The following is a 24,798-nucleotide window of genomic DNA, read 5'->3' as shown; positions in this document are numbered from 1 at the left end:
AGTTTTTCTAAATTTTTTATTTTCCTGATAATCGAAGGTATTTGGTAGATGAAACCAACCGATTAATTCCTAGAGCCTAACCACCAACATTAGTCAGACCCGATTATTTTTTTTTTTTTTTTTTTGATAATCCGGAGGTTCTCCACTTACGCGGATCATTCCTCCGGGCCCGGTCAGGCAGCGGTCAGACCCGATTACTTGTAAAGAGAATTAGAGATCTCTATCGTTTAGTCACATGAGAAACTAACAAAAAAAAATTGATTTTTCGTCTAGATCAACATGACAATTCTTTATTCAGTGGAAACCATTAAACCACTACGATGTAGTTAGTTTTCTAAGTTACAAGAAAATCTCTTCTAAAAATAATGATATTTTGAGTTTTAGCTCCTTTATGATTTTCATACTATACTGTAGTAAGATTCAAAAAATGAAATTTTGAATTCAAATAATATTTTGATATATATCTTTGGTTCTTAAAATATTTTGGTTTCATAATACATTCATGTGTGTTTTCTTTGTCTGAAAAACGATCATATAGTTGTGCAAAATTTTCTCTTCTCGAATTATACTGCAGCAATAGTGTTATGGTCTTATGGCACTCCCCAATACATCAGTTACATGTCATGCTTCATGTTCGATGCACCTCTCTTTAGTTGTTCCCTCTTTCTTTCCACCTCTTATTTTCTATCATCTCTTTTATATTCTTTCGTACTTCTTTCTAATCCTTCCAATGGACACTATTCAAAAGATTATAAAATTTTCACATCTGTAATACTTAATTTAAAACTCTGAACGAACAGCACTGTGGAACATTATGAGGTGAGCTAATATCTTCTATTTTTTTTTGTTATTATAAATTAGTTTGTTAATCAAAATCCGAATAGAATGAAAATAAAAATGTACATTAGACTATATCAAGAACTTTAGCAATTGAAAATGAGATTCCTATTAATTATGTTCCAAGGAATAAATACACCTAAGTACTATACTAATCGTCCCTAACAGGGTTCAATACAACTACCCTTCCTCATGGTGATTGGAAGTTGCGAACACGCAATTTATAGAGATGCAACATAAATTTATGAAAATATAACCGTCGATCACATACATACTCTGTATTCTCCACGAACATCTAAATTTTGTTAAAAACTTTAGACAGGTTATATTATTATTATCATACTATATTAAAAGGTAAATAACCTCAATGGAAACTGTGTCCACGTCATCACTTTAATTCCGTCCAATCAGAAACCAGGAAACCTCCACGTCATTGTTGACTTGCGTCAGATGGGCTTGAACCGTAATTACGTTTGGGCTTCAAAGTTGCGTTATTTGTCCCAGCCCATTAGCTTAGCTCACATCAATTTCCTGAGAATACCCTACGCCGCTTGCTCTCTCGCGTGCTCTCTCCAATGTTGAGACCTGTTCATCTTCTTCTTCCATCCGTTTCATAGACAATTGTCTGTGAAATCAATTTCTCCCCACCTCTTCCCTCTCTTTAATCCTCCCCATTAATGGGGTCCGTTGGCTGCCTCCTTCGGGTCCTCTATAAACCTTCCAATTCACGAGACTCGATTCATCAACTTTGATTTTCCTCTCTTCAAATTCACTCGCGATGAAGACAACCGGTTCGATCGTCTCTGTGAACTCGAAAAGCGAATCGGCGGCCCTCTCCGCTCCGGCGAAAACCGGTGATCAATCCGGTGTTACTTCCGGCGTCGTCTCCTCGGTGAAGCCAGCGGTCACGACGTCTGCCTCATCCGGTCCGGTCAACCCAGCCGTCAACTCCGGCGACGCTCCCGTCGATGTGAATTCGGTGAAGCCAGCAAAAGGTACGGCGATCTCATCCAGCCCAGGCCATCAGTTCGTAAAGACCGGAGCTTCATCTGGTGTAAGGATCGGTGTCAGGAACAAATCAACTGTCCTCATCCGCGATAAGGGCAAATCCATCGTCTCCGGCGAGGTTGGCGAGGTGATGTCCTTCAGAGACGTAACCTTTGGACCCCACGAAGGCGAGGTCCGGTTCCGGCTGATCCACTTCTGGGAGGCTTGGAATATTCAGACGAAGGTCCTGCTCGGTGTCGAGATGCTTCTCATTGACGAAGAGGTATGACCTGATTTCGACGCGAAATCCCCTTTTCTCATTTTATCCAAACCTTAATTTTGCTACAACGATTTGTGAACCCTTTGCTCTTCCTCTTCTTCGTTTCCGTTCATGAATCTGATTCACGATCAATCAATACACTCTCCACTTCTTTCTCGCTTTAATCTCATTAGTGGAATCTTTTCGCTTTTCTCACTCTGAGTTTCTATATAAAACGCTCACTCTGAGTTTCTATATAAAACTCTTACTCGGAGTTTTATCTCGATCAAAAGTGGTTGTATCTTCTCAATAGTATATTGCGAAGAGTTCATACGGCGAATCGACGTTTCCGGTGATCCCAACTCGAAGAAACCAAAAGGCGTCGAGGCAGTCTCCTCTCCCGGACCGATCAAACCCATCGGCAAAAGCGGTGTTGTGTTTCTTCGGGCCTCACGATCGGCGATCCCAACTCGAAAAAAGTAAAAGGCGAAGAGGCGGTCTCCTCTTCCACTCCGAACCAATCGGCAAAACCGGTGTCTCTTCCGGACTCTCCATCGGCGATCCCCACTCGAAGAAACCCAATGGTAAGTGAACCCGAATCGTTTGTCATTATTACATTATAAAGTTTCCAAGCTTCGTTTCAACCAATAATTTTTGAACTGAAGCAGACCCACCGATATGTAGTGTTCTTAGAGTAAGGAACTTCGAGATTCGAGTTTGATTCTGTCTCGAATGAGATAATACATATTCTATCTAAATTTGATGAAATTTCAAATTTTTTTTTTTTAAAAAAAAAATTGGCCTTGCAGAGTCGTAGGAAGAAAGGGATGAATCTACCGTGACTGTTAATTGAGATACTATAAGTTACAATTTTGTGAGTAAAAATGTGGTTGCCTACTTTGAGCTCAGGCTCAATTGAGGGAGTGAAGAGAATAGGGGAGATGTCGTTACACAGGTTCATCTCAGTGTCTATGATATAACGCATGTGAACGACTACCTCTGTTGGTCTGGCATAATTCCATTCTGGAATATACTGTATGTTTATTCTCTTTCTCTCTTATATAACTTTGTTATTTGATGAAAACCATTTTTATGAGTCTGTATATCATGGACCATTTTTTATTTATTTAGAGTTTTAACACTGTTTATCAACTTCATAGGAGCTCATGATCTTAAATTAAATTATTCAGGGGAGGAAGCCACTTGAAAGCCAAATTTATTTAGTTGGTCTGTCGTTGTTAGCTGAAACGAAGAATCAAAGCCGTCAGTTGGGTAGGTCTTTGTTCTGATATCTTGGTCTTTGTTTCTGATATCTATGATCATTTGTATTCGGTAGCTACGTTGATGGAATGAGTGATTAGAGAATGATTTGTATTCTTTAGCCCTTCAAGTCTCTAAAAGGTCGAAGCTTCCCATGCATCAAGATAAAAGATTAAATCAAAGATCAAATTTTGTTTGGTATATATTACTTTCCATCCTGTCTGAATGAAATAAAGAAAGAATAATATGTGTAACCTATTCTATTTCCATCTTCGTTTTTTCACAGGATCTGGCGATGCCCATTATCTGTTTCATTAGATTCTGAATTTTGGTAGGTTTGAGTCGGAGAAGGAAGCCAAGAAAGAAGTTTTCACGAAGTATCGACTCCAGTGGAGTGGAGTTCTTGATACTCTCACCAAAGGTGTAGTTTCTTTTTCTGTATTCCACCATTACTTAACCTTTTGCGACAATTATGATTTTTTAAACATGATCTGTTCTGAATAATAATAACCTTTGTATGAGCTTTATGACAAGCCTCCTCTACTTTTTAAGTTTTGGAAAAGAGTTTTGTTTAGAGCTATAATGTAGTGAATACTATGATGTAGTGAAATAATCTTCAAACCCAGTTTTTCTGAACCAAGTGATACATTTTCTGAACCAAATCCTAATATGAATTAGGTCAACATATATAATTTAATCATGTTCTTTAGAAAGTAGTTGAGAATTTTGCTTAGGTCTTGAAATAAGATTACTGTTCTTAAAGATTTCGGTAAAATCTTGCCTTGCTACTATATGATCCTTTGGTTTTAGTTGTTGGAAATTTCACGTCTCGAGAATTTTGGTTAAGATCCTCCTTTGGTTTTCCTTCAGATTCATTCAGCAAATGCTTGGAGGTTATTCAGTCCCTGATTATGAGAAGCTTCAAGTGGAGAAGTTTTATTTTCAAATAAAGTACAATGAGATTCTGCGTAAACATCAGGAAACGTTTCGCTTCCTAACTCCCTTCATTGCTTCCCAACATATTTTTAAATTTGTTATTGGATTCCAGAAACGTTAAGAGAGGTCTTGCTTCCATAGACATATTTATTCCGAATAGCACTTTGTTTCTCTCTACGCATTTAAGAATGAAAAATAAAAAATTGACCTATTCCCAGTTTAAAGGCATGACAACATTATTCATTTGCTCTCTTTCATCAATCTTAAATAGGCAATGTTTCATTTTTGAGCTTTTATGTGGTTCAGGCTACTGATCAATAAGAATAACGTTTCTCCAGAATTTTCATTGGCGTTTTTCTATTTTTCTTTCCTTCCATTTTAGATTAGTTTTCAGTGATATATTGATTTGTACACTACTTTTTCTTATAGTGAGTTAGCAAATGGATGCTTCAAAGTTGAAATAAAAGCTTATTTGCTAAACCATCATGCAAATTAAACTGAAAAAGTAAGAGAAACCTTTATGATACTTCAGAAAATCATCCAATTGTTTTTAAAATACAAATATGTATTTATCTCAAACATATATGAATTTCAAACATGGAAAATAATAAACTCGAATTTAAAATTTACTTCTTAATAGTTTTAAAATGTAACTCAAATCAGGATTAAAATGTTTTACCAGTTATATATATTAAGAAGAGTGGGTTTTAAAAAGAAAAAAGTAATTTGAAAATTTAAATAATAAATAGGATATTTATCAAATTATCTCTTTTTATATTTATTTTGATTTTGAATTTATTTCATATTGGATTCTATCGGCCTTTTACAAGAAATACCTAAATACATGCTTAGTTATAGTGAATTAAAAACTAAAACGTGATTTGTGTGTTGGTGTTCATTGAAAAAGTGACCAATGCACCCAGCACCCATGCATATATAATAATCAGTTCTCAAAACAATTTAATTTGCAAATGTTTTCCTTACATGTTGTGAAGAATAAAAGAGATTAACTTATTGGATGATCCAAAAGCTCTTTATCAAAAAAAAAAATTTGATTGGAAGATCTGTATACAACACCAACAATAAAGTAGTAAGTTTTTGAAGTTAAAATTAACAAACTAAAGGTATAAAAACCCTCAAAGAATGATTGTTCCCAATTGGTAAAGATGGTTTCGAAACCAGAGGAATGACCAGCTTTTGCAAGTTATTTGGAAGATATAAAGACCCTCAAAGACGGCTTCATCAACTCAGAGATTATTCATGTACCAAGACAACAGAATATGCAGGCGGATCGACTAGCACGAAGTGTCAGGACACAACCGTCTTTTGTTGTTTACATGGATGCAGAGTTACCGGCATGGTTTTCAGAGACCGGATGAAAGTGTGTGTTTTTACGCTGATGACAAAAAAAAAGGTATAAAAACATTTAAAAGAACGATATTTGATATCTGTAACTTATCTTCACAGTAAGACTTATTATAGTTTGTACCATGCTTAGGAACATCCATCCATGTGACAACATATTCTGTAACCAAACAAGGCTAATAGGTTACTAATATGCTGTAAACAAAATATGATACTAGAAACAAGATGATACGAAAAATAATTGCGGCTAACAAAAAAAACTGATAATAAGTATGAAAAATGAAAAAAAGTAAGAGTTCATCTAATTCCAAATGATGATGTAAAATAAGCTAAATAAAGAATGAAGTCCAGATTTTTAATTTGATCTTATATGTAATTAAAATTAATACTTTTCAATCAAATAATAGAAAATTCAACTACTACACTTTCAAATTGTCACGCATATATTTAAGTTTAAAGTATCGTGCATATATTTAAACTTAGATTTATTTTATAATAACCTCAAAATCAACTATGCAGAGCTATTACTTCGATTGTAGATCTCTATATCATTGATATAGAGTTTATTTTCTAAATAATTTTATAAAATATTCTGAATTATAAAACCACAACAAAGCTATATTTAGACTTAAAAATATGGAGCTAAGGATAATAAATCCTTTACGCTTTAACTTTAAATATGAGAATTCAAAGACAAAATTTAATTTTACAAATATTAATATAAATTATTAAATTAAATATAAATAAATTGATTGAATGCGTTCCAAAAAATTGATTAAATAAAAGTTTAACTATACCAAACATTCCGCGCGTAGCGCGGATCAAAAATCTAGTATAAATAAATATTTTTGCCGGTTTCTATTGATCCATAGTTACATAATTTCATATGATTTTTTTTTATATCAACTAAAGTTATTATGAACTCTAAGTTATCTACAAACTTAACATTCTTTTACATGAAAAAAGAACTTTCTTCAGATTTCGTCATGGTCACTCTCTCCATCATAATCATCATCATCAGTCGGTTTCTCCAAGTTCATCATAAACCTAAGTGAGTCACCTTCTTCTACTTCCCACTGCTTCTTCAGCGCAAAGATCGCTCTCGAAGCAGCTGCTGCAATTGCTGGGTTACTATCTTGCGCAAGTCTCTGTTTCCAATGGGACAAATACAATCAAGATTTGCAAAAAAAATAAGCCATCAAGATCAAGATTTTGCAATAATGGTTTTATTACCTGTAACGCTCCCATGCCTGCATTTCCAAGTGTCCACATCGACGGTGCAGCTGCTAAGGCGTTAGCCAACGCTTTTCTACATCAATAACGCGTTTCTTCATCAACGTTTTGGCATTTGTAATAGCGAAGAACTCACCAAAGAAAGTTGTTAAGAGATGTAATAGTTTTTACCTTGTATTGACATCAGGAGAGATCGAGCATTCGGCTAACAGAGATGCACTGCTCTTACCATCCATTGCATCCAGGTCTATCAGAGTTGTGACTAACAACTCAAGCTGTTGAAACCAAACAAACACACCTTATTTTTGCGAATAAGAAACAGTGCAACAAAGGTTAAAAGAAAAAAAAAACAAGACCGGTTTAGGACAGACCTCTTCAGGGTCAGTGTAGTCAATTCCATCGGCTTCTGAGAGCGCTGATGCCATACTGCTGTAAGCTTCCTGCTTAAAAGATCAACAAGTAACCATCAGAGAGAGAGAGAGAGAAGACTACTTAAGAACACTAGTGAGTGGGTCAGACCTCTATAGCAGATATGCGATCAGATGAAACTTCCCCTGGAAAAAAGTCTAGAGCTTTGCCATTCTTCTCAAGAGATATGCGGTCCGTGGTACCAGTTTCTGACATCACCCTATTAAAATTGAACAACTTTTAACTGTAAGATCTTGCTTTCAAGTAACAATACTAAAACAAAAAAAAGTGTCAAGAACGTAAGCATCTTTCTTACAAGCTGTCAACCATTTTTTGCACCATCATATCATGAATGTTCTTGATGAACTACAACCACAGGAAGTGTAAACCATTAGGAAAGATGAATCAAAAGCATCATGAGTACTGTAAGAACTTTGCCTTTACCTCTAAAGACATTAATGCATCCTCCATTGCCCTTTGCTTAGCCTTATAATCTGCTCGCCTCAAATCAGCCTGCAAAATATACATTACATTGATAAGTAGCACAAAAAAGCTTCACACAGAAAATGAAACTGATGGGGATACATTATACCTCTAAGGCACCGTCACTCCAATGCTTATCAGCGGCATTTTTCAACTTAGACTGAGCTATGTTTTTTAATATCTATTGACATAAACCAATTAAGAGAAATAAACATAGATAGAAGTCATTAATATGTGTGTATAGATGAGAGGATAAGAAGCATACAGTAGCAATATGATGAAGGCGCTCGGCTTTTCTCTTGACATTACGATCTATTTTCTCTGTATCTTCTCTTGCCCGAGCTACATAATAAAATCCCCACAAGAACGGATTAATTAAAATGCAGTAAAACAAAAGGAAAAAGACATGACAAGATTGAATTAAGTTCATACCATCGAGTTTAAGGAACCCTGAACCAAGAATTGCAACGTCCTGACGCGCACGAGCGTCAAGTCTCATAATGCCACTGAAAATAATAAGAACATAAATCTCGACACATAAGGGACCTTCTTACACAGCTAATGTATAGTTTTATAAACGCAGAAGGATAATGTAAAAATACCGAGAGAGAAGAACAAAGTCGCTACGAGCCCTTTCATTCACAAACTTAGCATCATTAGACACATATTCCACCAAAACCTGTCTTGAGCTGCTTGTTCTCCTTGGCTTCACTTTCTTCTCACCTTCTTTTTGTACAATTTGAGAGCTGAAACATCACCAAAGAAACTCATCAGCCAACTTTGGTTTATGGAAGATAAGAACAGAAGAAAAAAAACAAAAGAGCTTTAACTTACTTAGGTGACTCCTCGTGTGGTTTAGTTTCAGTGTCTTGAGACTTTCCAAGAAAACACAAAGTAGAAGAAGATCTACGACAAGTAGTAACAAAAGTAACAGGCTTTGTACAAGAAAGACCTTGTAATTCTTCAGCAGAGGAGCTCTTTTTGGGTGAGAAAGCTAGCAAGACCCTTTGAGATCTCGAAGCACTAGCCCTCTTCGCTAAAATGGGACTACTGGGCACAACTTTGCTCACGTTAAGAGCCATAGGCATAACAAACCTAATAACTCCTCTGTAGATACCAAAAATATAAACCAAAGTAAGCAGAAAAAAAACAGGCAATTTCCACAGAGAAGCTAAAATAAAACTCAAAATTGGATTGTAAATGAAATCTAAGACAAACCCATCAAAGAAAACTCCATGATATAAGATAAGGAATCATAAAGATTGAATTTTGATGAGAAGGCAGCAAAGAGAAAGAGACTAACCTTGAGAGATAGATGAAGTGGAAAAGAGGAAATCTAAAGGGGATATATTAGAGAAGAAGACAGAGAAGGGGAATTATAGATGGGAGTGAAGATTGTAACCACAAGGGTTACTTGTGGCCCAGTGTGAGCCAACCGTACCCCGTAGGTTTCTATTTTCAATCTCTGGTCCTTGTTTTAAGTAATGGGATCCCACTCTTTTCCCTCCTTTTAATAGTTTTGGTCCCATTTCTAGAGTGTGGAACCTACTCTGATCGGTCGGTAATCGTCGAGTTAGGTGGATTTCATTTCATTTGAAATTATTTTAGTACTTCTAACTTCCAAGTACTTTTTTCCAGAGATTCACATGATTTATCCCGTCTTTTGCAGTACTGAAGTGAGGGGGTATGAAGTAGTTACACGTAGACGTCATGTCAGTTTTTGATATCGTGTGATTGTGGATGTGTTACCCAGAGTGGTTGATAGGAGATGTGTAATACATGTGCATATGGTTTTTACGGTTAGGGAGAAAAGAAATTAAAATTGTTGGTACTTATAGTTGTTGAATTGGTCAGAATAAAAAAATTACAAAGCGCTTAACTAGTAATTTCGTCATGTTTACCAATTTATTTTCAGTTTAGATGGACTTCTCGGTGGGGATGGCTAATTTAATGCATATTCAGCTGGTTCTTATATGTCAAGCAGTTCATTTACTTCACATGAGATACTTAGTCAGGAGAATGTTAAAGAGTCTCGGAGCAGTCGAGGAGAACGTGAGACACATGTTATCGGAGTCGGAGAAAAAAGCTGTCGTGTAATGGAAAAGTACGCTTGAAACTGAAAATGTTGGAGTCGGAGTTGAAGCTCCTCCTTCAAAGCGGAGACTCACCTGAAATTGAAGTTTTTCGGAGCTAGAGTTGAAATTCTTCCAGTGTGTCAAAACCTATAGTTGGAAGAATATATATAGATGTATTGACCCCCCTAACATGAGCCTCACAATGGAGACGATTGCGGTTGGAAAAAAAATGACTTTGGAGAAATTGCAAGAGATGAGGAAGCTGAGAGTAATATAGACAACAGAGCCAAAGATGATGTTCGGGATGATGAGAGGATTCTCGATCCTTTGTCATATAGCGACGACAAAGAAGAGGCACATCAAGAGTTTGGAGAGAATGAAGTTGCATAAGAGTTGTTCACTTTGGAGAAGGCTTACAATTCTAAGCTTGCCGTTCTGAAATATTGTCTTAAATTAGATACAACATAGGTTTTTAAAAGTAGGTGCAAATTGTTCCGACACAGATGTTGATGTACATAGAGCGTTTAGTGCTCGTATGAGAAGAGAAGAAATAAACTGCAATAAAAGTCTATGTGAATAACTATATATGTGTTAATCATGGAGATCTAAAATGTTGAAGTGATCAACCATTGCATGTGTTAATCATGGAGATCTATATAGGAGATGCTTCATAAGATCAAGAGAGAATATAATTTGGAAGTGACTGGTGGTCAGTGTGGAAAGTTAGTCTTGAAACTATATTTTCAAGGATATGGTATCAAACATAGAATGAGTCAAAGTACCAGAAGAAACCAAGAAATGTGACAAGGATATATATAGCTAGTAGTAACTGAGAAGAGAAGGCGTGACTGAAGGAGATATGGAAGATGGTAAACGTCTAATATCTAGAGAGAGTGCTGGATCTTACACAAAAGTGTATACATTTCTTTCCTTGTTTCCCCTCATATTCATTACTCCACTACACCTTTCACAAAAGTGTATACACAGTGTCTCTAACTTCTTTTTACCACCACATGCTTTGAGATTTCTTTCCCGATTTATCTGTACTTTCTTACCATCTTATATTCATTACTCCACTACAGCTTTCACAAAAGTGTATACACAGTGTTTCTAAGTTCTTTTTTACCAGCACATGCTTGGAGATTTCTTTCCCGATTTATCTCTACTTTCTTACCATCTTACATAATTTTTTTTTTTACGACACCATCTTACATAATTAATCAAAGAAAAATTAGTCGATCATACCATATTTTTTTTTGTCGGCCATCATACGATATTAAAAAGACAACAAATTCATGTACAATGTACATACACAGCTACATGTGATTTTTTATTTTATCTAAAAAGAACATCCAATAAAAAAGAAAAAACTAAAGAGAGAAGTGTTAAAACCCAACCATTTTTATTTTGACTTGATAAAAAGGCTGCCATTGCCTTCTTCTCGCTCTCCTTCTCCGTCGTGTCTCTCTCAAAATCCCAAATCGATTCGATTCGATTCATTCTTCCGATCAAGTAAGCTTCTTCTACTCTTCTCCTCTAATCCCATAGTAAACTGATTGATTAACCTAATGTTATCACAAACTATTCGTTACACAACAAACTTTATCGATTTCGATTCGAATTCTTACTCACGTTTACGAAACAGAATGTAATCGAGCTCGATCCGTTACATATAAACCCTAATTCCTCGATTCAGTACACAGGGAGGAGCCGTAAATGATGGAAGTGTGCAACTGCATCGAGCCTCAATGGCCAGCGGACGAGCTCCTAATGAAGTACCAATACATCTCCGACTTCTTCATCGCCGTCGCCTACTTCTCCATCCCCCTCGAGCTCATCTACTTCGTCAAAAAATCCGCCGTCTTCCCTTACCGCTGGGTCCTCGTCCAGTTCGGCGCCTTCATCGTCCTCTGCGGCGCCACCCACCTCATCAACCTCTGGACCTTCACCACCCACTCCCGAACCGTCGCCCTCGTCATGACCACCGCGAAAGTCTTAACCGCCGTCGTCTCCTGCGCCACCGCGCTGATGCTCGTCCACATCATCCCCGACCTCCTCAGCGTCAAGACTCGCGAGCTTTTCTTGAAAAACAAGGCCGCCGAGCTTGATCGTGAGATGGGATTGATCCGGACTCAGGAGGAGACCGGGAGGCACGTTAGGATGTTAACTCATGAGATCAGAAGCACGTTGGATAGACACACTATCCTAAAGACTACTCTCGTTGAGCTTGGGAGGACGTTGGCTTTAGAGGAGTGTGCTTTGTGGATGCCTACTAGGACTGGATTAGAGCTGCAGCTTTCGTATACGCTTCGTCAGCAGCATCCGGTTGAGTACACGGTTCCTATCCAGTTGCCGGTGATTAACCAAGTGTTCGGCACAAGCAGAGCTGTTAAGATATCTCCCAACTCCCCCGTGGCGAGGCTGAGACCTGTCTCCGGGAAGTATCTCCTCGGGGAGGTTGTTGCAGTGAGGGTCCCTCTTCTCCACCTTTCGAACTTCCAGATCAACGACTGGCCCGAGCTTTCGACGAAACGATACGCTCTGATGGTTCTCATGCTTCCTTCGGATAGTGCGAGGCAGTGGCACGTCCACGAGATGGAGCTGGTGGAAGTCGTTGCGGATCAGGTGGCGGTGGCGCTGTCTCATGCCGCGATTCTCGAGGAGTCGATGCGGGCGAGGGACCTTCTGATGGAGCAGAACGTGGCGCTTGATATAGCGAGGCGGGAGGCGGAGACGGCGATCAGGGCGAGGAATGATTTCTTGGCGGTTATGAACCATGAGATGCGGACGCCGATGCATGCGATCATCGCGCTCTCTTCGTTGCTTCAAGAGACGGAGCTGACTCCTGAGCAGAGGTTGATGGTGGAGACGGTGCTGAAAAGCAGTAGCCTTTTGGCGACTTTGATGAACGATGTGTTGGATCTTTCTAGGCTTGAAGATGGTAGTCTTCAACTTGAGCTCGGGACATTCAATCTTCATACTTTGTTTAGAGAGGTAACACCATTGTATACTTTATAACAGCTTATAGTATTTGGTTGAAATTTCTGAATCTTGTTGCCAGGTTCTTAGTCTGATAAAGCCTATCGCCGTTGTTAAGAAATTACCCATCACACTAAACCTCGCACCAGATTTGCCGGAGTTTGTGGTTGGGGATGAGAAACGGCTAATGCAGATAATATTAAACATAGTTGGTAATGCTGTGAAGTTCTCCAAACAAGGTAGTATCTCTGTAACTGCTCTTGTCACAAAGTCGGACAACCGAGCTCCTCCTGACTTTTTTGTGGTGCCAACTGGGAGTCATTTCTACTTGAGGGTAAAGGTTAGTATCTTTGGGCCCTTAAAACATATTTTCAAAGATCTTTACTATTAACGATTATTCAACTATAGGTAAAAGACATGGGAGCAGGAATAAATCCGCAAGACATTCCCAAGCTTTTCACTAAATTTGCTCAAACACAGTCTTTAGCGACCAGAAGCTCGGGAGGTAGTGGGCTTGGTCTCGCCATCTCCAAGAGGTTGATCCCTGTTTAGAATCCTTTCTTTTCATTCTTGTTTTTGTCTCTTATGGTATTGATAAAGGTTTGTACATTTGACGAAGGTTTGTGAATCTGATGGAGGGTAACATTTGGATTGAGAGCGACGGTGTTGGAAAAGGATGCACTGCTATATTTGACGTTAAACTTGGGATTTCAAACGAATCTAAACAGTCTGGCATTCCGAAAGTTCCAGCCAATCCGCAGCATGCAAATTTCGCTGGACTTAAGGTTCTTGTCATGGATGAGAATGGGTTAGTATTAAGCCTTATTAGTTCTATCTTTCTGCTGTTTGTTATCAGATTTGATGTTTGCTTTTGGTCGCAGGGTAAGTAGAATGGTGACGAAGGGACTTCTTATACACCTTGGATGCGAAGTGACCATGGTGAGTTCAAGCGAGGAGTGTCTCAGAGTTGTATCCCATGAGCACAAAGTGGTCTTCATGGACGTGTGCACGCCCGGGGTAGAAAACTACCAAATCGCTCTCCGTATACACGAGAAATTCACAAAACGCCACCAACGGCCGCTGCTCGTGGCGCTCACTGGTAACACCGACAAATCCACAAAGGAGAAGTGCATGAGCTTTGGTCTAGACGGCGTGTTGCTCAAACCCGTGTCGCTAGACAACATGAGAAACGTCCTGTCTGATCTTCTAGAACATCGGGTTCTATATGAGGCCATGTAAGAGGCATTGCCGGAGAGGGCACTCTCTCCCTGTAAAACATCGGAAGCTGATGTTTCTCTGGTTAATGTGTACATATCAGAGATTGTTGGGGGTGGGGGAGAGGGGTTTGGATGATATTATAAAAACAGAGGTAATAACGAAACACCAAAAAAAAAACCAGACCGGACTGTGTCGGATTCCGGTTTACAAAGGAACAAGATGTTGACGGTAACATGTCTATCTGACTTGTGTCGTAATATATAGTTACATTATTATTAGAATTTGGATTGAGTAATGGACCTTTTTTTGCGTACATGTATAATACTGATGCGGTGTTATGAATTAGAATCAACGACATATATTATTTGTGGGGGCGTATAAAAACACCCGCAGCTGCATTTCGTTAAATTCGTTTCATCCGAGTTGCCAGCTAGAAAAAAATTACTCCAATAACAATGTTTTGGTTTTTTCTAATAACAATGTTTTGGTTTGGTCAATGGTCACCATCAATGACCTAACTTGACTTGTTTTCTATAACTTTTTTGCATAATGAAATCTGTAACAATTGCTAGCCGAGCTTTCTTTACCTGAAACTCATATCATTCGATAGCCGAATTTTTTTAAATTGCTTTTGCGACCCATCTTTTTCTAGCGAGGCTACTTATACCATTCATTGTCCTATAGTGAGATTCATTTAGTCTAAACCAGTATTATTCTTAGTTAATAAAAAATCATATTTAGAGAGAAGTTTACTTTTTATCTCTTTTTTAAACCGACTTTATAAAAGTGATTTTTGTGTTGCAAAATAACATTTTTATTAATAATAGTTTCAACTAAGTTTGAAGAAGAAGAAAATCCTCCAGTTAATTATTTACTTTTTAAGTTACAAAAAAGAAATATAAGTTACAAATTGTTAAGGATTATCCCCTTTTTTATCACAAAATTGTAAAAGGAGAATGACATACATTAAGAGTTTAGAATTGAAGAGTGGTTGAAATAACTAGGGATTTCTTTCCGATTCAAACTTAGTTTGGAAAGTTAAGTGTTTATCACTAAAAATCCTTTTCTGATTGTTGTTATTGCTTACATATTTATTTATATAATTAATTGGTTTCCAATTTATGATTTATTTATAGATTTTCGTTTTTCTACTAATGCGAGTATGTAACAGCTCTTTTTTTTGGGTTTAAGCACTCATTCAATGATCTAATATCATGATTAAACCCCATCTGAAGTGCTTAGACCCGTGGAAACCGCGTCATAGTAAAAGCTTTAAGGACCAGAAGGCACATGAAGAAAATATGGAATGTTATCGTTTTTGGCATATCTATACATAAAGCTAAATATGTAAAATAATATTTTTAATTACACATTCCAGCGTCTTAAGGAAATAAATCAGTTTAGAAAAGAAATAATTAAATAATTCGTAAATGTAAGAAATTTGAAACAGAGAAAATAGAACAGGAGACCTATTCTTTGGTTTTGACTGAATTTGAGGTGCTTATAAAAACAATAACAAGTCACTTCAGAGGTTACGAATTCAGTCCATTACAGAATTTTCGGTCACGCCAATTTCTTTTTAATCTAAATCAATTCTGCATTTGAGGAAATACCAAAGCTTCTTACTCTGAAGAAAAGAGAGAGAGAGAGAGAGAGGAAAAAACAAAAACAAAATGGAGAATCTGTTAGGCCTTCTAAGACTTCATGTGATTAGAGGTGTTAATCTCGCCATTAGAGATTCTAAAAGTAGCGATCCTTACGTCATTGTTCGTATGGGTCAACAGGTATTATCCCAGACTCCTAACCTGTCATGAATTTCGAGTTTGTAATTCAGTTTTCATAGTGGGTCTGTATGTATTCAAGGTTGTCCCGTTTTTTATGATAATTTCAGTTCAAAAAGTGAATATAATCAACTTTTGTGTTATAATGAGACAGAACACGAGTTTTAATTATTCGACATGTCAATTCTAGCTGAGTTTTACTAATAAGAAATTCCTAGGATTTGATTTTATCATTCAAAATTGTAGTTGTTGTTTCTGACCTTGTCACAAGTGTTTAATTTTATTTTACCTGTACAAATTTACACCTAAATTTATGGTGTTATGTTTTTCTTCTTTTGACACAGAAATTACGAACTCGTGTGGTGAAAAAGAATTTGAATCCAGAATGGAATGAGGACTTGACACTCTCTATTTCTGATCCAATTCTTCCTATCAAAATCGTAAGTGGGTGGTCATACACTACAACAAATTGCTCTAAGTTTTGAAACAGAACATAACATAACAACATAGTGGGTACTTTTTTCTTGTGATGATGATACAGATGGTTTACGATAGGGACTGGTTCTCAAGGGATGATAAGATGGGAGATGCGGTTTTTCACATTGACCCATTCCTTGAAGTCATCAGGATGAAAAACCAGCTCGGAGGACTCCCCGAAGGAACCGTAATAATGAAAATACAGGCAAGCAGGCAGAACTGTCTATCAGAAGAGAGCAAGATTGTGTGGAACAAAGGAAAGATTGTCCAGAATATGTTCCTTAGGCTCCAGAACGTTGAGTGTGGAGAGGTCGAGCTTCAGCTTGAGTGGATAGATGTCTCAGGTCTTGAGCATGAGGATGTTGCTTACTAGATCTATTTTTATATTACAGGAAGTTTGTTAGAAAGTTTTTTTAATACATGACTTTTATAGAAATTTCTTGTTTCAAATCAGCTAGCGTTTTCAATTTTCAATATAAAATATATTAACTTTTTATGTTATATCCTCATTCTTATAGAGCAAGAGAACAAGTTTTCTTATAGAGACTGAAAAAAGAGAATGAGATGAAATCAAGTAGATAGCAAAAAATGAGATGGAGAAACTGATTTTTTCTCTCATCTTACACAACATCTTCAACTACATATTTATATTAGAAAATCAGAGTAATGAACTCACTTTTCTCTACCCTTTCACACGTTATAGAGCCCTATAATTACTACCACTCTAGGCTTAACTTAAGCTAAAAAGAAATCTTTTTCCAAGACGTATGTGGCATTCACATCAATTGTTGAAAATGACTCAGAAAAAAAGTCTAACAGTGAAGGAGAATCTGAAACAGAGGAAATCAGGTATGAAACTGATAAATGATCATCTGAAATCGGCAACAATGAAGACAATGATATTGATCTTTAGGTTGAGTTTCAGAAAATGTATGATAGTTGGGTTTTAGACTGGGAAAAGGGAAGCTGAATGTCGTAAAGGAGAAAGCCTTACTTCAAACAACGAATGAGAAACTCAAGGAAGAACTGTCTGGAAGAGATTCACATGCTGAATAGTGGAACCAAGGATCTGGAAGAGATTCTCTCTGTTAGAAGGGTTGGACTTGGTTACAATGGGGGTGTAAAACTACAGTAAAACAGAGTTTCACTATTCTCACTTGTTTTGCTGATAGCCTGATACCATTGTGCACTATTAACAAATATGAGATTGGATTAACCAATATATGAGATTTCAGCATACTTATTATGATAAAAGTAAAAAATCAATGCTATGGGTTTTTATATGTTTCTGACCTTTGTTTTTTTTCAACACTTTGATTGCATCTTATTGAAAGAGAGACTTGCTCGGTTCCTATTAAGTAATTACAAATGGTGAGCTGGGAATAAGTTAAAAGAAAGCATGTGAAGGATCATCAAATGTGAAAAGATCAAGAATCTGTATGCTTGCATCTAAGTTTTAAAATCTGCAGATAGATGAGAATGAATCATTTAACTCAGTGGAAAAACTGAGTGCCATAGCAAATGAAGCACAAACCAGGGGAAAGACATACAAAGACAATAAAGCTTGGAAAGAAACTTCTCAGATGTTCACCCTCAAAGTTTAAATCCAAGAAGACAGCTATGTGCACTGCTTAGACACTGACACAATGGATTTTGATGAAAGAAATCTGAAACTAGAAACAAGATTCACATGTTGAATAGTGGAACCAAGGATCTGGAGAAGATTTTCTCTTTTGGAAGGGTAGACAAGTCCAACTTTGGACTCGGTCACAATGGGGTGCAAAACTACAGTAAAACAGAGTTTGTTTGATCTAAGACTTCAGAGATTACCTGTGATACAGGAAGTAAGATATCAACCAAGATCATCTATTGTGAAACTGAAACCTGTAAGAAACAATAATGGAGGCTACTTCTGTGGTAAATACATGCACATATCAAGAGATACTTACAAATTTCAAAACACAATCATTCCATAGTTGATTTTGCTTTCCAATCTTTACTGCTTTAATTAACTTGTCATCTAAGTCCAATATGGTTTAGGCTAGCTTCTTCATTTCACCTTTGCTTTTTATTTCACTTTCGCTTTCGTTCCTCTTCTTTTAATTACGGGCCTATTTTACTGAGCAGGAATTTGTATACTAACAAATGGCTAACGTTAAATATGAAAATCTCTAATGGTTATGATGAATTTTATCGTTTTATTCTTTTAAATAACAAATGAGGTTCAAGTAAATATGTTTTTTTGAACTCTCTGCCAAAAGTACATACTCAACAACATGACACCTTAAAATACGACATAAAGAACAATTTGCGAAATAGTGATTTGTGTACTCATAATAGTTGTAGCTGGTTTTGTGTACACAAATTTGTTGACAGAAAAAAACATTACACTATTTTGCAAATGGTGTGCTCATACCATCCACCCTTTCTCCTAATTCTGTTCTAACTCTGGTGCATGTAGCTGTTCCCTCTCTTAGTCATACGAATAAACTGTTTTCCATCTACATGTTTGGTCTTTAGGAGTACTGAAAAATATGAAGAGACTAAGTGATATGTATGCTATGACGTGCAAAGAAAAGACTAAGTGATATGTATTCTATGACGTCCAAAGAAAAGACTAAATGCTATGAACCTTTTTTGTATTTAGTCTAAATCAGTAACAGAACATAATTAACTAAATTAGCAAATTAGACAGGAATAAAACATGAAATGTGGATGTTAGACATGCACGTCACTACCCTCATTTGCCCGTCACGTGTATAAATAAAGTCCTCGAAGGATTTGTAAAGCCACAATAGAAACCCTTTTCCTCAAGCCTGCCTTTACGTATATTTAAAAAAATAAAATTTTGGTTACATACTTCTAATATTTTATCGTTGGTCCATGGAGGGTTCGTCCAAAGGGCTGAGAAAAGGTGCATGGACTGCTGAAGAAGATAATCTCTTGAGGCAATGCATTGATAAGTATGGAGAAGGGAAATGGCACCAAGTTCCTTTAAGAGCTGGTATGTTCTTTTTCAATAAAATAAAAGCTGGTATGTTATTTTTTATTATTTTGCACACACATACATATACTACGTATATTCTCTTTCTCTGTTTACTATATAGAAATTAATTAACACCGGGGTGCACAATCATTTTTTTCGTTTTTGTTCATGAAAAAAGTACATTTATACTGTTCATATTTAAGTTTGCCTACTCTCTTTGTTGGTTTGTCGTTCAGTAAATGAACTCAGTGAAATTTCCTTGCACGAACCCGTGTGTTTCTGTTGAATACACTATTTCTATTGGTGTACTTAAATTCTTCATGATAAAATTTTAGGAGACACGGAAGCAGTCCTTTTTCATCCTTTTAATAATATTTATGTCAATTATTGGTTTTGCAGGGCTGAATCGGTGCAGGAAGAGTTGTAGACTAAGATGGTTGAACTATTTGAAGCCAAGTATCAAGAGAGGGAAACTTAACTCTGATGAAGTTGATCTTCTTGTTCGCCTTCATAAACTTTTGGGAAACAGGTTTACATTCAAGATATAATTTCAACTTTATTTATATCTTTTGTCAAAAAAAAAAAAAAAAAAAACTTTATTTCGTATCCTCATTCGGCCTAATCATTTCATTTTTTTGTATATAAAAATACTTTATTTCATATGTAATGATCCATTGCTACGTCGTCATATAGATCCCTAATCTTTCAAATGCATGCTTAGGTGGTCTTTAATTGCTGGTAGATTACCCGGTCGGACTGCCAATGATGTCAAAAATTACTGGAACACCCATTTGAGTAAGAAACATGAACCAGGTTGTAAGACCCAGATGAAAAAAGAAAAGAGAAACATTCCTTGCTCTCCTACTACACTAGCCCAAAAAATCGACGTTTTCAAACCTCGACCTCGATCATTCACCGTTAACAACGGCTGCAGCCATATTATTGGCATGCCAAAACCTGACGTTGTTCCTCTATGCCTTCGATCCAACAACACCAAAAATGTTTGTGAAAGTATTGCTACATGTAACAAAGATGACGATAAATCTGAGCTTGATAGTAATTTGATGGATGGTCAGAATATGTGGTGGGAGAGTTTGCTAAATGAAAACCCAGATCCAGCTGCACTCTTTCCAGAAGCTACAGCAACAGAAAAAGGCGCAACCTCCGCATTTGACGTTGAGCAACTTTGGAGCCTGTTAGATGGAGAGACTGGAACTTGATTAGTGTTTCCACTGTTTTGTGCTTGCGTGTGAACTAGTGACTGCATTTAGTGTGTATTGTTTCTAAATTGTAAACCAATTAAGTTATGTTTGTGACATTTATATTTTACAAATGAAAAGGATAATATGTGTCGTGATAAACAAGGGCTCAAGTCGTTTAACTGATGACAAAACATTACTACATTAGTAATATGCTCTAGACGTATAATGATGTAGAAGTTATATATTCTCGTCAATGTATTTATTTAAGTGATTGATATAACAGTAAACAATTTATACATAAGGGTTTCTTTTTAATTTATTTATTTAAGGGTTTCTCTAGGAGAAAAATGTCAGATTGTCAGATGTTAAGTTACTTTTTGATAAGCTAAAATTAATCTTAGAGTCAACTCTCTCAAAGAAGAGATCGGATATAGTACTTGTGGATCAAATCCACAAAGACCGTCGACATACAATAAAAATATTAGATATAAGATCAAGTTAGGCACCTAATATGATTAAGACAGTAAATAGTAATAAACAGTAAATAAGATAAATTAGTTGAGTTCACAAGATAAGATAGAAGCTAGACTTTCAGATTAAGGTAACTTTAATTATGATGTAGTTGCTAAGTGCATGTGATAATCAATCTTAGAACTCGAATACTAATGCCAGATATTCAGTTCTCACTCTGAATTTACAAGTCTGAATCCATGTCAACACACTCGCCTGTCACAAGGAACGAGTGTCGATCAATACACCTATAGGGTGTCGATCGATACGCTTCCAAACAGACGTTATTCATATCGATAAGTTCACTAGTGCTGGTTAAATTAGCTAGCTACAGTTCGTGTTTAACAACCTAGCTCAACATAATTACTATCAGGTATGCGCTTATTCTCGTAGTTGTCAACTCCTAATTCATGATTCTAGTTAGCTACTCTAGAATGCAAGTAGTAAGTTCTAACTTTGTGAAGGATTCTAAATTAGTCATCTTAACAGTTCTAACAATCAATAATTCATCAATACCATACAAACCCTAAGTCTAACAAGGTTACTACTTAGACATAATCAAACAAAACATAAAGATAAACTGAATGAATTGCATGATAGATTAGAGATAGATAAAACAGAGTTTCAACACAATATTCCGAAGGAGTTCTTGGTCTTCTCTCCGAAACCTTAAGCTTCTAAAAACCCTAATAATTTATGTGTGTGTCTTGCCTAAACAATAGCACAAAATATATATCTGGTCCTAAATCATTATCATGGTAAAACTCATCAGGGACATTCGTGTAGTTTGTGTAGTCTTCTCGGTCTAAATCATTATCTGGTCCTTAAGCTAGATTTTTCGTATCGGATGTCGATCGACACCAAAGATGTGTGTCGACCAATACTTCCTGTAGGTATCAATTCTGACTTTTTTTTATATGATCAGCTACGAGTTTGACTTCCAATTAAGTTTCATCTAACTCCCCATAAACTCCACAACGTACATAATGTACTTAAATCTGTAAATACATCGGAATAGACTCCAAACATAACATAAAGATTCTAAATACTATAGCATAAAAAGTAGTCAATTCCGTAGTATATCACTCTTTAAGCATAATATCATGTTTGCGTAAAAGTGTTGACATCTTCGTTATGCAACTTAAAACTGTTGACATCTAACTGGTGTCATCTTCTGATTACTAGTGAAGTGAATTATCCATGCAAGCACCATTGAATCCAGCTTCTTTGGAAAATATGTCTATATGAATAGATTAATTTGTTGACTATTCGACCGTAGACCTTTTAATGTAATGTCAAATTATAATTTGTCGATATATACCAACGCAGTGCAAATATTTTCTCAATACTAACAAAAGTTCTCGCTCCATAACAATTTGTATCCCCCAGTAGGGGTGGACACTTTACCTGATACCCGAAGTGGTACCCGAACCGAAATCCGAACCGAAGTAGCAAAATACCCGAACGGATATTGAATTATGAGAGATTGGATATCCGAACCCGAACGGGTAATACCCGAACCCGAATGGATATCCGAAAATAACCGAACTTATGTACTATTAACCATATGTTCATAGTTTACTTCTCTAATTTTATTCAAAATACTTATACTAATTATACACATGGTTTAAAATTAGATAATATACATATAATTGTAAGAAAAGTGATTTTTTGCTCACTTAAAATGCTTAAAATGCATGTCCAAATTTTAGTTTCATGCATTAACAAAAGCTACAGCTAAAATTTTAAAACAATAATCAAATTAGTGTATTTTATTTTTAAGATTTTATCTTCAAATCATTCAATATATTAAAAATAAAATATCAGTTAAGTAAAATTTATATTTTTTAAAAGAAAAAAACTTGAGAAATGAAGAAGTTAATTTTTTTTTGCAAAATCTAAATATCCGAAAATCCGACCCGAAATAACCGAACCCGAACTAAAAATACCCGAACCCGACCCGAAGTACAGAAATACCCGAACGGATTTTATACTCCTATACCGAAATACCCGAAAATCCGAAATACCCGATCCATACCTGAACGGGTATCCGAACGCCCACCCCTATTCCCCAGTACAAAAGTATCCAGTGGCTTCAATTTAATTTATCATGTTCTAAATTAATTATTTATGTGCGATAAGTACTGTCAATTTGTTTCTAGCATCAAAATCAATGACAGTAGCATATGCAAGCAGTTGAGGGAAAATGTATTTTTCGACTCAAAACAATTTTAATTGTGCCAAATACGACCTGAAAAAATGATCATTGTCAAATACAATTTTAACTCAATTACAATTCAAAAATACAACCTAAACTTTTTAAGACATGGCAAAATCTATATTGACCATTACATAAATTATTCAACCGTTAAAAAGAATGATGTCGTGGTTAAATCCGTATATTGATACATTTTAAAAGAGTCATTCTTACCATTGAACTAAAATAAATGTTTGATATATAATTAAAAATTTGAAACTATATTTACTACTATACTTTTTCATCTTCTCCAATTAAAACTTTGATGATAATTATTTTTGATTTGTATAAATACATTAACATGTTTTTTAATTATCATATCTTTAATAAAATTATATTATACTAAAATATAAATACAAAAATATTTTTAAATTATACAAAATTAAATATACTTAAAATTTTGAAACTATTTATAAAGTTCCCTTATATAAATCATTGTAATTTTAAAAATTTGAATGGTAATTTTAAAAGAAAAAATAATATGATATATTTCTGACATTTTGCTCAAAATATTGGTTCTGTTCAAATGACTTTTACCTTTCTTTCACTGAAATATTTTGTTAAATATTAGACACATTAAAAAGAACTAAAATATATAAAAACATAAAAATATAGAGTACAATATTTTAGTTTAAAAAGAAAAGAAAAATACCATTCAAGTTTTAAAAAAAAAATTATATAGTAAAATTTTATATAATTGTAAAAAAATTTAAATGTTGTTAAGACACGTAAGAAATTTGAAATATAAAATGTGGCAATAAATTTGGTTGATTTAAATTACTTAAATATAATCATTGATTTGGTTCAGAATTTATATTTCTATAAGAAATGTTAGATTAAAAATAAATAGGTGCAACAACATTTAACATTAGATTTTTAGGATGAATTTCTTTTAATAGTATATATATTTTTAGGATAGTACTCGGTCAATTCTTTTATTTAAAATTACTTATTTATCCTAAAACTATATATACTATTAAAAGAAGTGATTTTTGAATAATTTTTTAAATAGTATATATAGTTCTTGAATTTAGATTTTAAGAATTCCAAAATTATGAATAGTTTTTGGATTTTTGATTAATTTTTAAAAGATTAATAGATGCAAATGAAGATATTTTCAGGGCATCATGTTTGAATCTTGAAGTTTTTTTAAAGAATGTTAAGTTTTCATATATAATTAGCGATGATTTGTTTAAGAAACTAAAGATTATTTGATAATCAATGTCCAAAAAAATCCGGAACACATAAATTGTTTATGACATATTATTGATAATTCTGGTATAGTCATCACAGCTGAAAAAAAAATTTCGAAATTGATTTGAAATTGATGCTAATAAATTTTTATTTGCGGTTTTCCATTTCAACAGAAAAAATTAATGGTAATGGTTAAAAGACTTGACAATACAAATCTAATGGATGATTTTGTAGAAAAATGTAAGTAAAATTATATTTTTAACAATAAATATATATAATATCACTGTTTTTATAAATAGACTGTAGGCTTTAATTTTTTAATGAAAATTTAAGTTATTTTCACTGTTTTGC

At 35.3% G+C, this 24,798-nt stretch overlaps 5 protein-coding genes and 1 long non-coding RNA gene across 12 annotated transcripts; 4 read left to right on the top strand and 2 right to left on the bottom strand.

The window, feature by feature from the left end:
• The first annotated feature begins 1,341 nt into the window (after positions 1–1,341).
• On the top strand, positions 1,342–4,490 carry LOC108832064 (uncharacterized). Of its 4 annotated transcripts, none has more exons than XM_056990167.1 (7): positions 1,343–2,107; positions 2,397–2,667; positions 2,993–3,118; positions 3,274–3,355; positions 3,466–3,541; positions 3,630–3,764; positions 4,214–4,490. In XM_056990167.1, the coding sequence occupies exons 1-3, from the start codon at positions 1,616–1,618 to the stop codon at positions 3,061–3,063; spliced, it is 834 nt and encodes a 277-aa protein (XP_056846147.1). In that variant the 5' UTR covers positions 1,343–1,615; the 3' UTR covers positions 3,064–3,118; positions 3,274–3,355; positions 3,466–3,541; positions 3,630–3,764; positions 4,214–4,490. The 4 variants fall into 4 exon arrangements, 3 of the variants coding, with proteins under 3 accessions (XP_056846148.1, XP_056846147.1, XP_056846149.1); XM_056990169.1 differs by having other exon boundaries at positions 1,351–2,107; positions 2,893–3,118; XM_056990168.1 differs by lacking the exon at positions 3,466–3,541 and having other exon boundaries at positions 1,342–2,107.
• A 1,987-nt stretch (positions 4,491–6,477) lies between these two features.
• On the bottom strand, positions 6,478–9,230 carry LOC108814603 (senescence-associated protein AAF, chlorolplastic). 2 transcript variants are annotated; one of them, XM_018587206.2, is made up of 13 exons: positions 9,072–9,230; positions 8,603–8,875; positions 8,371–8,514; positions 8,201–8,274; positions 8,034–8,110; positions 7,878–7,949; positions 7,730–7,798; positions 7,602–7,651; positions 7,397–7,505; positions 7,249–7,317; positions 7,049–7,152; positions 6,878–6,953; positions 6,478–6,792 (listed from the first exon to the last, which is right to left on the bottom strand). In XM_018587206.2, exons 2-13 carry the CDS (start codon positions 8,854–8,856, stop codon positions 6,619–6,621), a joined length of 1,272 nt encoding a protein of 423 aa, XP_018442708.1. In that variant the 5' UTR covers positions 8,857–8,875; positions 9,072–9,230; the 3' UTR covers positions 6,478–6,618. The 2 variants fall into 2 exon arrangements, with proteins under 2 accessions (XP_018442708.1, XP_056846214.1); XM_056990234.1 differs by lacking the exon at positions 9,072–9,230 and adding an exon at positions 8,987–9,049.
• A 1,965-nt stretch (positions 9,231–11,195) lies between these two features.
• Positions 11,196–14,392, top strand: LOC130494407 (ethylene receptor 1). 3 transcript variants are annotated; one of them, XM_056990777.1, is made up of 6 exons: positions 11,196–11,355; positions 11,540–12,837; positions 12,905–13,162; positions 13,231–13,358; positions 13,442–13,630; positions 13,704–14,392. In XM_056990777.1, the coding sequence occupies exons 2-6, from the start codon at positions 11,560–11,562 to the stop codon at positions 14,059–14,061; spliced, it is 2,211 nt and encodes a 736-aa protein (XP_056846757.1). In that variant the 5' UTR covers positions 11,196–11,355; positions 11,540–11,559; the 3' UTR covers positions 14,062–14,392. The 3 variants fall into 3 exon arrangements, with proteins under 3 accessions (XP_056846757.1, XP_056846758.1, XP_056846759.1); XM_056990778.1 differs by having other exon boundaries at positions 11,207–11,355; positions 11,547–12,837; XM_056990779.1 differs by having other exon boundaries at positions 11,232–11,355; positions 11,489–12,837.
• Positions 14,393–15,570: 1,178 nt separating this feature from the next.
• Positions 15,571–16,799, top strand: LOC108816179 (protein C2-DOMAIN ABA-RELATED 2). Its single transcript, XM_018588752.2, has 3 exons — positions 15,571–15,824; positions 16,166–16,261; positions 16,363–16,799. The coding sequence occupies exons 1-3, from the start codon at positions 15,714–15,716 to the stop codon at positions 16,669–16,671; spliced, it is 516 nt and encodes a 171-aa protein (XP_018444254.1). The 5' UTR covers positions 15,571–15,713; the 3' UTR covers positions 16,672–16,799.
• A 489-nt stretch (positions 16,800–17,288) lies between these two features.
• LOC108816180 (uncharacterized) lies at positions 17,289–18,300 on the bottom strand. The gene is made up of 2 exons (XR_008936734.1): positions 17,592–18,300; positions 17,289–17,471 (listed from the first exon to the last, which is right to left on the bottom strand). It is a non-coding gene; the product is annotated as an uncharacterized LOC108816180 (long non-coding RNA).
• A 782-nt stretch (positions 18,301–19,082) lies between these two features.
• LOC108816293 (transcription factor MYB114) lies at positions 19,083–20,623 on the top strand. Its single transcript, XM_018588873.2, has 3 exons — positions 19,083–19,302; positions 19,684–19,813; positions 20,006–20,623. The coding sequence occupies exons 1-3, from the start codon at positions 19,182–19,184 to the stop codon at positions 20,502–20,504; spliced, it is 750 nt and encodes a 249-aa protein (XP_018444375.1). The 5' UTR covers positions 19,083–19,181; the 3' UTR covers positions 20,505–20,623.
• Positions 20,624–24,798: the final 4,175 nt, after the last annotated feature.

This window comes from Raphanus sativus, chromosome 7, assembly GCF_000801105.2.
Source record: "Raphanus sativus cultivar WK10039 chromosome 7, ASM80110v3, whole genome shotgun sequence".
Taxonomy (NCBI): Eukaryota; Viridiplantae; Streptophyta; class Magnoliopsida; order Brassicales; family Brassicaceae; genus Raphanus; species Raphanus sativus.
Note: the sequence above shows the minus strand (reverse complement) of the source record. Positions and strands in the feature narration are given on the sequence as shown.